Below are 15,067 nucleotides of genomic sequence, written 5' to 3'. Positions count from 1 at the left end.
TGCTGTTTCTCATGAAGATACACAAAAATATACTTTCTCTCCCATATGATTTCTTATCTTCACAGATCCAAATGTTGAAACCATGGGATTAGTTCCTGAATGCCACAGAGTTCTGCGCATATGATCTTTGACAAAAGGTTTCTCCTCACAGTTTCTGAGCACCCATAGAAAATTATTGACAGGTGCTCTCCCTTTGATATGACACCTTTTCAGAGGAATTTATATAGATAAGTGATCAATGCCAGCTTCAGGTTTGGGGAGCCTTGGGAAATGTGCCCTCAGGGAGACCTCATATCTGAGTGGGCTCACCTCTTTGCTACTATCACCATTACCCATTTGCTTCCTCTCTACACCAGGACTCACTTGTACAATTGTCCAGGGATCATAGGATCATTGAATCGTAGAGGTGGAAGAAACCCCAAAGGTCATTTAGTCTACCCCCCTGTAATGCAGGAATCTCTTTTTTTTTAGTTTTTTTATTCAAAATTAAAACAAGACATATTATCCAAAAACATATCACCCTTGTTCCCCCCCATTTTTCCTCCCCCCCCAAAACCCACCCACCCCCACCCCCCGACTTCCCTCAGTTCCAGTCTTTGGTTTCTCCGAGACTGCTGTTTTCTGCATGTTACAAAGTTGTATAGACCCTCAAACTATTTAGCTGATTATTATCAATAAAAAGTTTGTGAATGTTTATTCAAAACCTGCCAAGGAGTCCAGTTCGCTTTGTTGTGTCTTCAGATACTTTGTAAAGGGTTCCAATTCATCCTTAAAGTCACAGTTATCCTTGTCCCATAGCTTATATGTCAGTTTTGCCAGTTCTGCATAGTTCGTCAATTTTTCTTGCCATGATTCTTTAGTTGGGGTTTCTTCAGTCTTCCATCCTTGTGCTACCAGAACTCTCGCAGCCATTGTCGCATACATGAAGATGTTTTTCAGCTTTTTTGGCAGGTCTTTCCCTACAATCCCCAACAAAAGTAATGCAGGAATCTCAACTAAGTTGGATAGGCCCAATTAGGTGTTTTTGGCCAGATATGATGTCAGATGTGATGTCATATATGACATAAGGAGTGGGGCAGGTAGTCTAAGGATTGAAGCTATAAAGCTCAGTCTTGAAAAATAGTTCAGCCTGGCATTTCTGTTATAAACAGTCCTACCTTGGATCCCAAACGCCTTGGTACTCGGACATTTTGACTCCCGAACACTGTAAACCCAGAAGTGAGTGTTCCAGTTTGCGAATGTTCTTTGGAACCCAAATGTCCGATGGGGCTTCTGTGGCTTCCAATTGGTGTATGTATTCCATTTGTATTAAGGATGCAATAAAAATAAAAATAAAATAAATGTATTTGCGTGTCACTTGTAAAGACATCTAAAGACAAAAAGGCCTGAAGCATGAGACCAGACCAGAGAACTAATGAATCTAATCTACTTGTAATCTCCATGAAGCATTTTCATTGACCATCGTTGTCAGTGTGAGTGCCTTGCAGGCAGACGCATCCAATGATTTGTAGACAGTTTAGGATTTCAGAAATTAGGTTGAGCCAGACCTTTGCAAGATCTGTCGGGTGTTCGGAAAGAGATGACCTCAAAGTTAGCTCTCTTTGGGTTCAAGTTCTGCCAAACAGCACTTTTGATTAAACTTTGGGTGCACCGCCTTGTGTTTAGAACTGAACCGCTCAACAGAGAGATGCAGAAGTTTAAAATAACAGCATGCAGATTTCTTTGTAGAATTTAAAGAATGAAAAACACTTGAGAAAATATCAGCAGGCAGGGGCAGGAAGAACAAACGGTAACCAAATTGGTTCCTGTGACAAACCATAACATTTACTTTAAACCATCAGCATGCTACTCAGTAAAAGTCAAGCTACTACTCTTTTAATAGATCCCAGGCCTTCTTAAACTCACAGGTCTGCCAGTATTACCCAGGTCAAGAGCAGGTCAAAAAGTGAAAACCCATGTGAAAGTAAACTTTTAAGATAGCTGCTTTGGAAGAGCTGCAGCAGAGTGTCTCCTCTGTGGAAAATCCGCTTCCTCTGTGTGTGTCAGGATAGGATTGTTTGACACATACCACTTAAGAAGTCACACATGTACATCGAGTGATATAATACCAATATGGCTTATACAAATTGGAATCCTTATGTTTTGATGCTTGACTCTCATTCAACATATGTTTACAGATATGGAGATCTGCTGGGCATCTTTGAGCCATTAACTGTGCAAAAGTAGGCGTATTTATACTCAGGGGTGAGCTCCATTGAGAGAAATGAGGCTTATGCTTTTCTTTTTAAGGCTTTTTTATTGTTTCAAAATTTTAAGAAAAGCATTGCCATGTTTACACCAGATATGAGAAGGAAATTGAAATATATGCATTTTTATTATATTATTATAAAATTATAATATTTTAAGAATATCATATTTTATTTTCAGCACAAATTGGAAACAATGACGGCCCAGTCTTCTACATATTTACACAGGAGTAACTGCCATTGATTCTCATAGGTTCTCTGTACATCTGCAGCCATGTCTGCTCCTGCTGGCCAGAATGATGTGGGAGGGGGATCTTGTCATCAATTTTGCAGGATTAAAATGGCATCTAATAAGCTCATGCATTGGGTGGGCGAGGATGGGGTGGGTAAATTGTGTGTGTGCGCGCGCCCCCGTGTGTGTGTGTGTAAAATTGTATTTTTACAAATATCACATTTATGCCCCAAATTTTCTCCACATTGAACCTATGCACAAAGTTTTCAGAGAGTCGCCCATTCAGGCACTGACAAGACCCAGCCCTTTTAAGATGGTGGCTGCATGTGTCTTCAAAACATCTCCTGGCAATAATTCCTGTTGATCTTGGTGTTGTTTCCACATACAAATGCTCACATGCCACAGAATTTGGTATTCTCTTGACTTCTGTTTTGAATTTATTTGGCTAGTAAGATGGAGCTTACCTTGCCCTCCAGTACACTTGCTGCAGCTTTTGGCAAAGCCAGAGGTCGCTCTCCTGAGCTGTTTTTCATTTCATTTTATGTGTGTAAATGTAACACCTTATGAATTACTTGGCTGGTGTGTTCTGACAGCTAAAAAGCATGATCATTCCCCCCCCCCCTTTCTGAAGAACGGAAAGAAAAGCAATTGTCCCTATTTGGATGGTGATTTATTGAGGGAACATTTTCCTTAAAAAGCAAAGCAAAAGCAATTTATAGGTCCCAGGGTTATTCCCTTGATGGTAGAGTTCACCTTTATTGTCCATGGCCATCTTGTATGTGAGATCGTCCTTTATCCTGAACAACAAAAAAATATGGCAGAGGTTTTCCTTCTTTCCTTTGATCAGCCATGAAAAATCTGAAACCTTCATTGACCATACATGTATACCAGTTACAGGCACTTTGGATATGCATGTTGCTTTGTAATGACCACCCACTTTTATCTCTGGCACCATCCACCACTGATGCACAGCCCCCATAAGGTTGCACACAAGGGAATTTGGAACTCTGGATGAACAAGGATCCCCACATCTGGCTCAGGGGAACAGCTGGGGAAAGCTCAGGAGGATTGGCCAGGGGGACTTGGAGGGAACAGCTTCTTGTCCCCTAGTCACCTGCTCCCTCTGCCTAATAGTAGGGCTGGGCCTGGTGTAGGTTGCTCCTAATTTAGCTAATTCTAGATTGTAACTTCTAAGAACCAAGATCCTGATCCTGGAGCACTGATGTACCCAAACCCCTGAATAATAGATGTCTGAGGCACGAGGTAACTTATGCCCAAGTTGATTTGCCAGGTTTGTGAAGAGAGCTGCTCCTCTTTTCTAGAAAACAGGACTATAAATGTATTTCCTTGTACTTACAGGTACGGAATAGATCTTCTATGCTCTTTTGCTGAAAATACATACAATGTCCTTCTTTTAATTTCTCTTCAGTTTTTGTCAGATCTTTACTTTCCATGGCCTCTGAGCTGAATATTTTGTGAGACAAATCTACCCAATGATACAGACTGATTACTGAGTGGTTGGATTGTGGTTTGTATTTATTTGTTGTTTGTTCTTATTGAGTTTAATTAATTTTCTGCTGAAAACTTCAATAAAGATAATTAAAATGGGGTGTGTGCAGTCAGTCAGGTCAACAATAAAAGGGGTGGTGGTGATAGGGGATCACTACAGCCTAACAAACCCTAGAATCCTCCTCACATTGTCTTTTTGTTTATTCATAGTAACCCTTAATGAAATATGGGAATTGACTTGCATATCACTTTGATGATTTTATTGCATCAGGGAGATGCCTAACTTAATATATCCAGAAGTTAAGAATATGTCTACTTGTTATGCCCCCCTCCTGGCCAGGTTGACAACCTGTACTTTAAAGTAAGTTTGACTGTGTTCAATGGAGCTTACTGCCAAGTAAGTATGTTTAGGATTCCACCTGAGCATCACAACCCTATCCCTATTTATTTAAAAGTAAGTCCCTGGTAAATGTGTTAGAATTGCAATCTTAATATATGATTTTAGTTATTAGTTACACCACAGGTAGCCAATGAGATGCCCTCCAGATGTTGATGCATTATAACTCCCATCATCCTTGGCAGACTGGGGCTGATGGGTGCTTGAATCCAGCAACATCTGGAGGACATCATATTGATTATCATTGACTTATATTTTATCTTTGGATATCAAGCTGCAATCCTGCACTCATTTATTGGGGAATAATTCATGTTCTTCTGAGTAGACATATGGGATAGCTTGGTCAATGTCTCTTCTATATCGGTTTCCTAAACATTCAAATAATTCTAGCTACAGCTCTCTCTTTTTGTAATGTTCTTCTATAATAATGGTAAAAAAAAAAGATTTATAAGAAGTTCATGTACAGCAAACAAAACCCCTTGTTTCTTTGTGAACAGAAATATTTTCTTTTTAAGTCTATGATCCCCCCCAAAAAGGATGCCACATTCTCTTGATTTGATATTCATGTTATCTTTTGTATTTATAGAAAAAATATCACAGGGCATTCTGTTTATTTACAAGGGACTCACATGTGTATTTTTATAGCTTTTCTGCTGTCATAATGAATTACCAGCAATAAGCAATGCTTTGTTGGCCTCAGTGAAAATCAAATGAAACCCAGCAGGAGTTCCCAAAGTGCATTGTCCAAGTGTGTAAAAATGCTGCGTTGATGACAGATCATACTGTTTTTATTAAAGCTGAGAACACAGACTCTACTTTGCTTTTTGACCCTAGCGCTTTACTGTCAAGGTGATTTTATTTCTACAAATTTCCCTTCTGCAGGCCTCATCAACGATTCACCATAAAACATTAGACAAATTCCCATCACCTGTATGTAATTAAGGCTGGTTTGGATGTGCTGCTCATGACAACTAAGAAGATGTTTTTCTGCTTTGTGTAAAAAAGAAATCCACTTAGCAGTGTTCATTCAAGACACAATGTCTCCTTGTTTTAGTACCTGCTTCCTTTCATTCCTTTTTAAGCTGATAAGGACATCAGGGAAAAGGTCTTGAATTAATGCACTAGTTATAACATTTACCCGCAACTGGAAAAATCTGCTTTTTAGTTTTGTTGGGGCAGGGAATGAGGAAGAGACTAAATATCTCATTACAATCCCACCAAGATGTGATGATTCCAGAAAAGATGAATGCAACACATGGCACTTGTCTACTCCGAAGTAAGTTATAGTGATACTTACTCCTAGGCAACTTTGCATTAGATTACAGACTTAAGCATTTTTTATAAATATGGTCACTTTCCATTGCATTTATCTTCTCCATTTCTAATAGGTCAGGGCTTTATTTCTAAAAAGAAGAAGTGCGAGATTGACGGCCCAGTCTCTCATTCAGAGTCAATCACTCTGAACCCACGTATATACTTACATGTAAAGGCAAAGGTACATTGACTGTACCCTTGGAGGTACAGATATTTGGAGGACCTCCTTCAGATGTCCCTGTCATTTGTTGCAAGGCATGTGACGACATGCAGGAGGGTCTTCTCAGTGGTGGCTCCCCAGAGTTTCCTCTGGCACCTCCTCTGTTTGAAAAACATTTTCCCCCAAGCCTTTTAACATTTTTATTTCCTATTGAAATGCAAATTTTGATGCACTCTTCTGTTTAAATTTTTGACCATTTATATTGCTGTATATTAATTGAATTTAGTTTTTATGCATTGTAAACCCACCATCAACATTTTTTGAAGGGTGAGATATAGTTGATTAAACAGGGTTGGGGAAAAGGCATTTTACAGCCACCTTTAGCACGTTCTAGGGCTTAGCTTTACTGCTCCGGTTTTGTATATAAATGATGGCATATGTTAAGTTTTTAGTTTGTCAGAGATTGTGTCATTTAGTGGCATAACAGAAGTCTCTCTTATAAAAAGGGACAATGGGACAGACCTTGTCTTCACCATAAATGTTACAAAAAGAAATGGTGCAAAGTTCTGGAGTTCAAACATAACCTAGCAGTCATACTTTGTGATCTGGAAACTGGTAAATGCCAGATGTTATGGGGTTGGTTGTGGTTGTTGAGAGATGATAAACACCCCACACATCCTGTGTTATATTTTATTTTTGACAATTTTGCATCTGGAAATCTTGGATGAAAGAGCATGCCCACCAACTTCATCACATGTCCTCCAGCATTAATTGAAACTCTGCTTATAGACAACCTTGCAGGGGAGAGATCAGAATGCCACTTTTTTATTATATTGAAATGTAAAGATAATGCTGTGGTGACAGACCTCAAGTTGTCATCTGGGAGATAATAGCTTGTTCTAATTGTGCTTCCCATTTAACTGTGTATATTTGTTTTAGCTTCCTAGATACGCTTGGATATTCTGGTCCTTTTGCTAGATCACTAAAAGATTTGGGAAATGAATACTTACCTGGCAGGGGAGACACCTTGATCATTAGAAGATTCAAGAAATATTTCCATCTGGTAAGACTCCACTTCGTTCCAGGCAAGTAAAGGTCCAGGCTGTTTCGGCTGAGGCCCTGGAACAGAAAGTAAGTTCTGAAGCTGAATCCTTTGATTCCTGGCTTTGATGAATGCTCTTCTTGTTATGTACTGAAGTTCTCACCCTGGGCCAGCAGGGGGATACTGTAGATAGTTATGCAAATGAAGGATCGAAAGTGATGTTCAGTGATTGGATAGTTTTAGAAAGTGGCAACAGTTACATTGTTCTGGAGCTCTATATAAGCAGGCTGACTGAGCTCCTCAGTACTGTTCTGTTCCAGCTTGCAAATAAAGAGCTGCTTTGGAAGAATCGCTGTGTCGTCTGATATGTTCGCCCACAACTTAACACTTCTGCCTGTCATCGACCCTACCAAGCCCTGCTTCATGCCTCAGTTGAGGTGCATTGTGGGCTGGGGTAGAATCTGAGGAGGCTTTTGTTTGCTACTACTTGACTCACCACCTATTTGTATAAAATAAGAGTGGCTCTTAGCTGTTGCTGGACTCCAACCTGCATAAGCGCCAACCATCATGGCCAATGGATAAGAACGATGGGAGCTGTAGTCCAACCACTTGTTGAGGGCTACAGGTTGGGCACACCTGATGGAAGAGATCATTTAGAGCAGGTGGGGTGCAAAGGTGGGCCTGCACAGAGCATCCTCCTTAATTCTCATATATACTGTATTTATTTATTTATTTATTATATTTGTATACTGCCCTTCATCCGATGATGATGATGATAATTTTATTGTTTATACCCCACCCATCTGGCTAGGCTTCTCCAGGCATGCTACCAGAAAAAAGTCAGACATTAAAAACTTCCCTTCCATTGTGTAATTCTTTATCTCCCTGATATCTGATGGGAAGGCGTTTCACAGGGAGGGCGCCACTGCCGAGAAGGCCCTCTGCCTGGTTCCCTGTAACTTTACTTCTTGCAGTGAGGGAACCACCATAAGACCCTCAGAAGTGGACCTCAGTGTGGTTCACAGCATAGAAATACAAGTTGAGAACACAAAATACCTAATAAAACAAAACAAACCAACAACCCCTCTCCCACAAACACATTTAAAAGGCCGTAGAATGTTAATCAGTCAAAAGACTGTACCTAAAAATATGTTGCTCCGAGTGTCCGCTTCAAATGATTGCACAGTCTGGCCAGAGCTGCTGAGACGAGATTGCCAGAGGGCATGGAATTAGCTCAATCTAAATTACCATGCTGACGGAAGAATTGCCAGCCTAACAAGATGGTTACTAAAACGACACACTAATCAACACATAATAAAACTCATAGCACCAAAAAGCAGCTAAGTGTCTTGTAGACAGAGGCAGCAGTGCAAGTGCTTAGTTCACTTTCAGAAACAAACAGTGGAGGAATGTGTTTCTAAAGTGTGTGTAGACTTTATCGCATCAAAGTAATTTCAGAGCAGTTTCCTACAAACTGTAAAATAATACAATAAATACAATGTACCTACTGGGATCGCTTGTCCAAAGCTGTGATGCTCTGTTGTTATGTGTATTGCTGCTGTTCTTGCTTTTTGCTTGTAAACTGCTTTGGGATTCACTTGAATGGAAATACATTGAATCAAATTAGATCTCTAAGGAATTAGATCTTTAAGGAATTATGTTCATCAATCATGGAGCTATGTCAATTTTGTTCCATGCATACCCTGGGATGGAGCATCAAGCCAAGGGAGAGAACCCAAAGGACTGGGGATGTTGCAGTGGAATTTGGTCGAACTGGCTGTTGGATTTCTATCGTTGTCACAACTAGCAACACCACCCAAAGGGCTGGGGAGGAACGTTAAGGTAGGCTTTCCTGATGAGCACTCTGAGGCAGTTTAGGAATCTAGGAAGCTGTCGTATGCTGAATCAGACCACTGGACCATCTAGGTCAATATTGTCTATACTAACAGGCTCTCTAGAGTTGCAGGCAGAAGATCTTTTCCAGCGCTATCTACAGATTAAATGCAAAGCAAGTTACTCCACCACTGAGCGTAACTGACAAAAATGAATTAATGTTTCAAAGAGGACACTAAACACCAACTGAAAAAAGTCAGGGTTTTTTTTTTTGAGGGAAAACGAAGCATAATATTAAAAAGTAAGAAGAATTTGTTTGCACAATTCCCATTAAAATAAAATATTTAGTGTGGTCCTGGAAGCCATTTCATATGTCAGAAATGGCATTGCACTATTGAGGACAAAGATACTGAAGGATATGAGATGGCCTTAACCAAACATACTAAAATCTGAGCTCGCTGATGGAACTATAGGTCTTCATTTCGGCAAGTACCTAGTTAATCCATCTTCCTTCAAGGATTTGTATGCGGGTCTTGGGATACAAGAAGCAGCTGCTGACAGAGGCTAGTGGAAAAGGAAAGCTGTGCTTTTCCTTTTACTTTGAGACTCCTGCTGGCTGAACTGCTGATGGAACTACTCTTCACCAACTGTTAGAGAGACATGCTTAGCCTGCTGATGAGACTACAGCTTTTGCTGATGAGCAGCTTGCTGACTCTCTCTTTGCTTAAGGATGCAGTAGTGCAAAGGGTCCCCTTGGTTTTTAAACACAGTCCTCCAATATCCATGCTTGAACGTCATCTCACACTTTCCCCTATTAAATACAATGCAAAAACCATGAATCCCAGCACCTTGGCCAAACTCACATCATACATTTAAAGCGCTATGATACCACTTTAAACACCCATCATTTTCCCCAAAGAATTCTGGGCGCTGTGGTTTGTTAAAGCTTCCGAGAGCTGTAAGGAGATTCCATTCCCCCTCGCAGATCCCTGTCAAGAGAGATTGACGAGGAAAATCTTTCTGAGAATTGTACCTCTGTGTGAGGAATGGGATACTCCTAACAGCTTTCAGCACCCATAACAAACTGCAGCTCCCAGAATTCTTTGGGGAAAACCCGTGACTGTTTAAAGTGGTCTCATAGCACTTTAAATATATGATGTGAATGTGAGCATTGTGCTGTTACAAATGCCTGTCTCCAAAGTATGGATCTACATGATTACACCCATAAATCCACACTGTTGCCAGCATTAAAAAATGCAATCATACCCTGCACCTCGTGGTGCCATGGTGGTGGGAAAACCCTCCATGTTTAGGACACAAGTTCTCAAGATTTGTACCTTTCAAATACAGTGGTACCTCGGGTTAAGTACTTAATTCGTTCCGGAGGTCCGTACTTAACCTGAAACTGTTCTTAACCTGAAGCACCACTTTAGCTAATGGGGCCTCCTGCTGCCGCCGTGCTGCTGGAGCACGATTTCTGTTCTCATCCTGAAGCAAAGTTCTTAACCTGAAGCACTATTTCTGGATTAGCGGAGTCTGTAACCTGAAGCGTATGTAACCTGAGGTACCACTGTACACCCTTTAATCACATCTTCCGCCTGTCCCTTCTGACAGTATTCTGTGTTACTTCTGAGTAACTTACACAGTGCACCCTGTTGCAACAAGGGAGTGAGGCCTGATATCCAGAGCACTTGCGTTCTCGTGCTTTCATGAAAGGGAAATGACATCAAAATTCATGGACTGTTTGAGGACTGAAAATATAATTACCGATTAATAATTACCTTAACTCATTTAAATATACTCGAGGCTTTATGAGGCCTATCGCCTTCCCTTGATGTCCGTGGGCAGGTTTGGGAAGGCACACCAGCATTTCAAATTCTGTGGAAAGGTTGTGTAATGGGCAATGTCACATAAAAGGGCACAACAGGTGGTGGCCAGCTGGTAACCTAGGCAACCAAGTGGGTTAAGTTGTGGCCTTCTGAAAGAGGGCAGTGTGTTTACTTGGCTGAGGTAATAAGACCAAAGAGGCATGCAAGGAGATTTTCTGTGGAAGAAGATTTCTAGGCAGCCCCTCATAAGCAACTATATGGATGGCAGCTGAGAAGGTACAGACCTCCAGTGTAAAGAGACAAATAACTCTGAGCCCCGGGGGAAGAGACTATGTATTATTATTATGATTTAATTAATTAAATTTGTATACCACCCTTCATTTGTAGATCTCAGGGCAGTTCACAGCATAAAAATACAAGATAAAAACACAAAATACGTAACAAAAACAACAACAAAACAAACGAATACTCCCCCATTTCCTAACACAGAAGCCACACCTTATTTTATACACTTGTACAACATCGTGCCCACTGTCTGCAGGCAGCTGTCCTAATGGGCATACATTTAGGAATACATTTAAAGAACTCATACCATTTTAACAGTCATGGTTTCCTCCAAAGATTGTGAGAACTGAAGTTCCTTAAGGGCACGGAAAGGTTTTAGGAGACCCCTCATACAACTATAATTTGCAACACACTTAAACTGCAGTTCACAGGATTCTTTGAGGGAAGTCATGTCTGTTAAAATGGTATGAGTGCTTTAAAGTATGAGGTGGACATGATCTAACTGTCTGACGTTTCCTCCAGTAATTTTCCATATGTTACCAATATATGTTACTCTCTTGGTAGCCCTAGGTGACCATGAATTCCATGGTGGAGAAGGGACATATGACTCCATCCTACTTCCACCAGCCTGCTTAATTTCCATGCTAGTAGTCCCTTGCAGGCTGTGGGGTTCATGGGGGGAAGTCTTCTACGAAGGAGACAGATGGAGGAAGGAGCGCTCACAGTCACCCAATAATTTATTATGCACAGTTCCCACTGAATATGGCTCACACGCTTGGACAGCACCTACACAATTTCTGAAAATATAAGCGAACTTTGGGCTCATTGACAATTGCCTGTTGGATTGTGCGAGTATTTTGAAAATAGGAATTTTGAAAACAGTATTTGGGGTGGGGTTGTTCCATTTGTTTTACTGCATTGTATTATCTTTTTTAGATTCAACCTGCCCTGGGCCCTTATGGTGAAAGGTGGGTAACAAATTAATAATAATAATGGTAATAACCAGCACCACAATAATAACCTATTAATATCTGTTAATATGTATCAGTCTTAATCTATTAGAACTGTTAGGAAAATGTTCCAGCCCCTTGCATCATTACTTGAGTGTAAAAAGCCCCGAAGTTAGTAGGATATTGTTCTGAGTAAGCATGTATATATAAGAAATGAAAGAAAAATGAACAAAAGCTGTTAAACTACCCACATGCATGCACACACACAGGCACACACACACACACACACACACACACACACACACAACATTGTGTTTGTTTTGTTGCCTCGATTGTGACCAGGCAGTTCTCTTGCTAATGTGTGTGTGCAACGCAAGTGGTAAAACAAGGACACTATCTAGTGTGATGGCTTCCATTCTTATTTCTTCATGGCATGGAAGCTCAATTTTTAAAATGCATGGCTTTAAACCTATTAGGACAGGCATACAGCAACTTTGCACACAGATTGCCCCCGAAGTAAGTCTTGATTTTAGGACTAAGCCAAGCTGGCATGCAAGAGCAGTTGCTGTTGATCTTTTATACTAATTTTGGATTAATTGTGATCTACAGCGCTGCGTAAACATGCTAACCTAGTGCTTCAGCTTCGGCACAGCTAAACATTAATCCTTCTTAATGCTGTAAGTCAACTTTTAGTCCTTAGCAGAATTTACCTTAATCTCTGGCTAGGAAACTGACTTATTTACAAAACATAATCCGAGAGCTCCAGAATCTTAGTGGAAATGTGCACAAGAAGTGTTTTACCTATGCAAAATAGATATCTCTTTGGTGTCCTTTATTAAACCCAGCATTTGGAAATATTGATCGAAAACGTACTGAGAATTGCTGGAGACATATTTTCTAAATGATACCTTGCATGGAAAGAAGCCCTTAGTTTTCTCAATAATCTTCTCTAATAGTCTAGATTTTTTTTACTACATTACAGACCTCCTTTAGTGGTTGAATTAACCAATCTTTCAAAGATCTATAATATTTTGAGGTTAGACCATCCGGCCCTGGAGATTTGCCCAACTGCATATTCTGAATGACACCTTCTACCTCCTGTTCTGTAATTTTGTGGTTCAGCATTATCTTGTTTTCTTGAGAGATTTTTTGTAATCCATTTGTTTTTAAAAATTGGTCTATATCAAACTCTTTCTGTGGCCCTTGTGTATATAACTGTTTAAAATACCTCTGGAAGCATTTTCTAATTTCCACTGGATTCTGAATGTTCTTTCCTTCCACTTCCAAATTAGTAATAGTATTAAGCTTTTGTCTTTTTTTCATTTGCCAAGCTAACAATTTTCCACATTTATTAGCCGATTCAAATGTCCTTTGTCTCATTTGTTTGATTTTCCATTCAATTTCCTGATTCGTCATCTTTTTTTTAATAAATATTTATTAGATTTTCCAATTTTATATAAACACAAAAAGAAAAAGAAAAAGAAAAATATTAAAAACAAATCAATTTCAATAACAATCCTTCAATAACATATTTCTTTGACTTCCTCATACCTCCCCTTCTTGTTCTCTAGTTCAACCTGTTAATTCAGCAAATCCTAATCTCTTAACATTCCTTTTAAAATAAGCCTTATTTTCCATTCAACTTTTTTTTTGAATTTAATAACTTAAACAATTTCAGTCCCCATTATCTTTATCATAACAGCTAGAGACCACAAAAGTTCAAACCAACATCTTTTCAAAGTTCATTAATTTTGTAGTATTTCTGTAGATAGTCCTTAAATTTCTTCCAATCTTCTTCTGCTGACTTTTCTCCCTGGTCGCGGATTCTGCCGGTCATTTCTGCCAGTCCCATACAGTCAATCAACTTCATCTGCCATTCTTCCAGAGTGGGTAGATCTTGAGTCTTCCAGTGCTTTGCTATAAGTATTCTTGCTGCCGTTGTAGCATACATAAAAAAAGTTCTGTCCTTCTTTGGCACCAAATGGCCGACTATGCCCAAGAGAAAAGCCTCTGGTTTTTTCAAGAAGGTATACTTAAATACCTTTTTCATTTCATTATAAATCATTTCCCAGAAAGCCTTAATCTTTGGGCACGTCCACCAAAGGTGAAAGAATGTACCTTCAACATCCTTGCATTTCCAGCATTTATTATCGGGCAAGTGATATATTTTTGCAAGCTTGACTGGGGTCATGTACCACCTGTATATCATTTTCATAATATTCTCTCTTAAGGCATTACATGCCGTAAATTTCATACCTGTGGTCCATAACTGTTCCCAGTCAGCAAACATAATGTTGTGTCCAAGATCTTGTGCCCATTTAATCATGGCTGACTTAACCGTTTCATCCTGTGTATTCCATTTCAGCAGCAAGTTATACATTTTTGACATAATTTTAGTTTTAGGTTCTAGCACTTCTGCCTGATTCGTCATCTTCATATATTGCACTTGATATAACTTTATGTCTCTCAGAATCTCTTGTGACTTTGGTTTCGCTCTTAGTTTCTTCTCACCCTCTTTTATTTTTTCCAAAATTTTATCTTTTTTCTCATTTTGGGCTCTCTTCTTTATTGCATTCTGTTGAATCAGAAACCCCCTCATAACTGCTTTGCTTGCGTCCCAGATTATTCTTTTTTCAGTATTAGTGTTCAAATTTATCTCAAAGTAGTCTCTCAAAGTTTTTTGGGCCTTCTTGATAACCTCTTGATCTCTAAACAAGGTGTCATTCATCCTCCATCTGAAGGAGCCGGTTGGTGTTAGTTTCATCTCCATTTTCACAGCATTATGGTCGGAGCAAGTTTTTGGGCAAATTTCCACTTTTCGAGTCTTAGGTGCCAGTCCTCTAGTTATCCATATTTGGTCAATTCTTGTCCATGTCATTTTGGCTTCAGAAAAGAATGTTCCCTCTCTTCCTAATGGGTTCTTAGTTCTCCAAATGTCAATCAAGTCCATATTGTCAGTCAGTTCAAAAAAGGTTTTTGGTAGTCTGCCATCTTTGGTTACAACCTGTCTCTGCGACTTGTCCATATTTGTAGATACCACTCCATTCATGTCTCCCATCATAATAATGTTGTAATCCATATAATCTAACAATGTCTCATGCAATTTCTTAAAAAATTCAGATTTCCCCTCATTTGGTGCATAAACTCCTACTATTAAGAATTTTTCTCCTTGTGATTGAATTTCAGTTGCCACAAATCTTCCTTGCTCATCTTTAAAAACGAATTTTGGTGATAGGCTCTCTTTTACATAAATAACTACTCCTCTCTTTT

At 39.6% G+C, this 15,067-nt stretch overlaps 1 protein-coding gene across 1 annotated transcript; it reads right to left on the bottom strand.

Moving 5' to 3' along the window:
• Window positions 1–2,992: 2,992 nt before the first annotated feature.
• On the bottom strand, window positions 2,993–10,612 carry LOC310742475 (uncharacterized protein). The gene is made up of 4 exons (XM_083572015.1): window positions 10,515–10,612; window positions 8,042–8,097; window positions 6,869–6,977; window positions 2,993–3,275 (listed from the first exon to the last, which is right to left on the bottom strand). The coding sequence occupies exons 1-4, from the start codon at window positions 10,601–10,603 to the stop codon at window positions 3,149–3,151; spliced, it is 381 nt and encodes a 126-aa protein (XP_083428141.1). The 5' UTR covers window positions 10,604–10,612; the 3' UTR covers window positions 2,993–3,148.
• Between the last annotated feature and the right edge of the window lie 4,455 nt (window positions 10,613–15,067).

This window comes from Podarcis filfolensis (assembly GCF_964270895.1).
Source record: "Podarcis filfolensis genome assembly, chromosome: 9".
Taxonomy (NCBI): Eukaryota; Metazoa; Chordata; class Lepidosauria; order Squamata; family Lacertidae; genus Podarcis; species Podarcis filfolensis.
The sequence above is the reverse complement of the archived record's forward strand: the minus strand, read 5'-3'. Positions and strand labels throughout refer to the sequence as shown.

Coding starts and splice junctions, on each gene's coding strand:
- LOC310742475 (XM_083572015.1), bottom strand. CDS start 10,603: ATGCTGGTGTGCCTTCCCAAACCTGCCCACGGACATCAAGGGAAGGCG. Junction 6,978..8,041: donor TCGGAGCAACATATTTTTAG/GTACAGTCTTTT, acceptor TTTCTGTTCCAG/GGCCTCAGCCGAAACAGCCT. Junction 3,276..6,868: donor CAAGGTGTCTCCCCTGCCAG/GTAAGTATTCAT, acceptor TTTGTTGTTCAG/GATAAAGGACGATCTCACAT.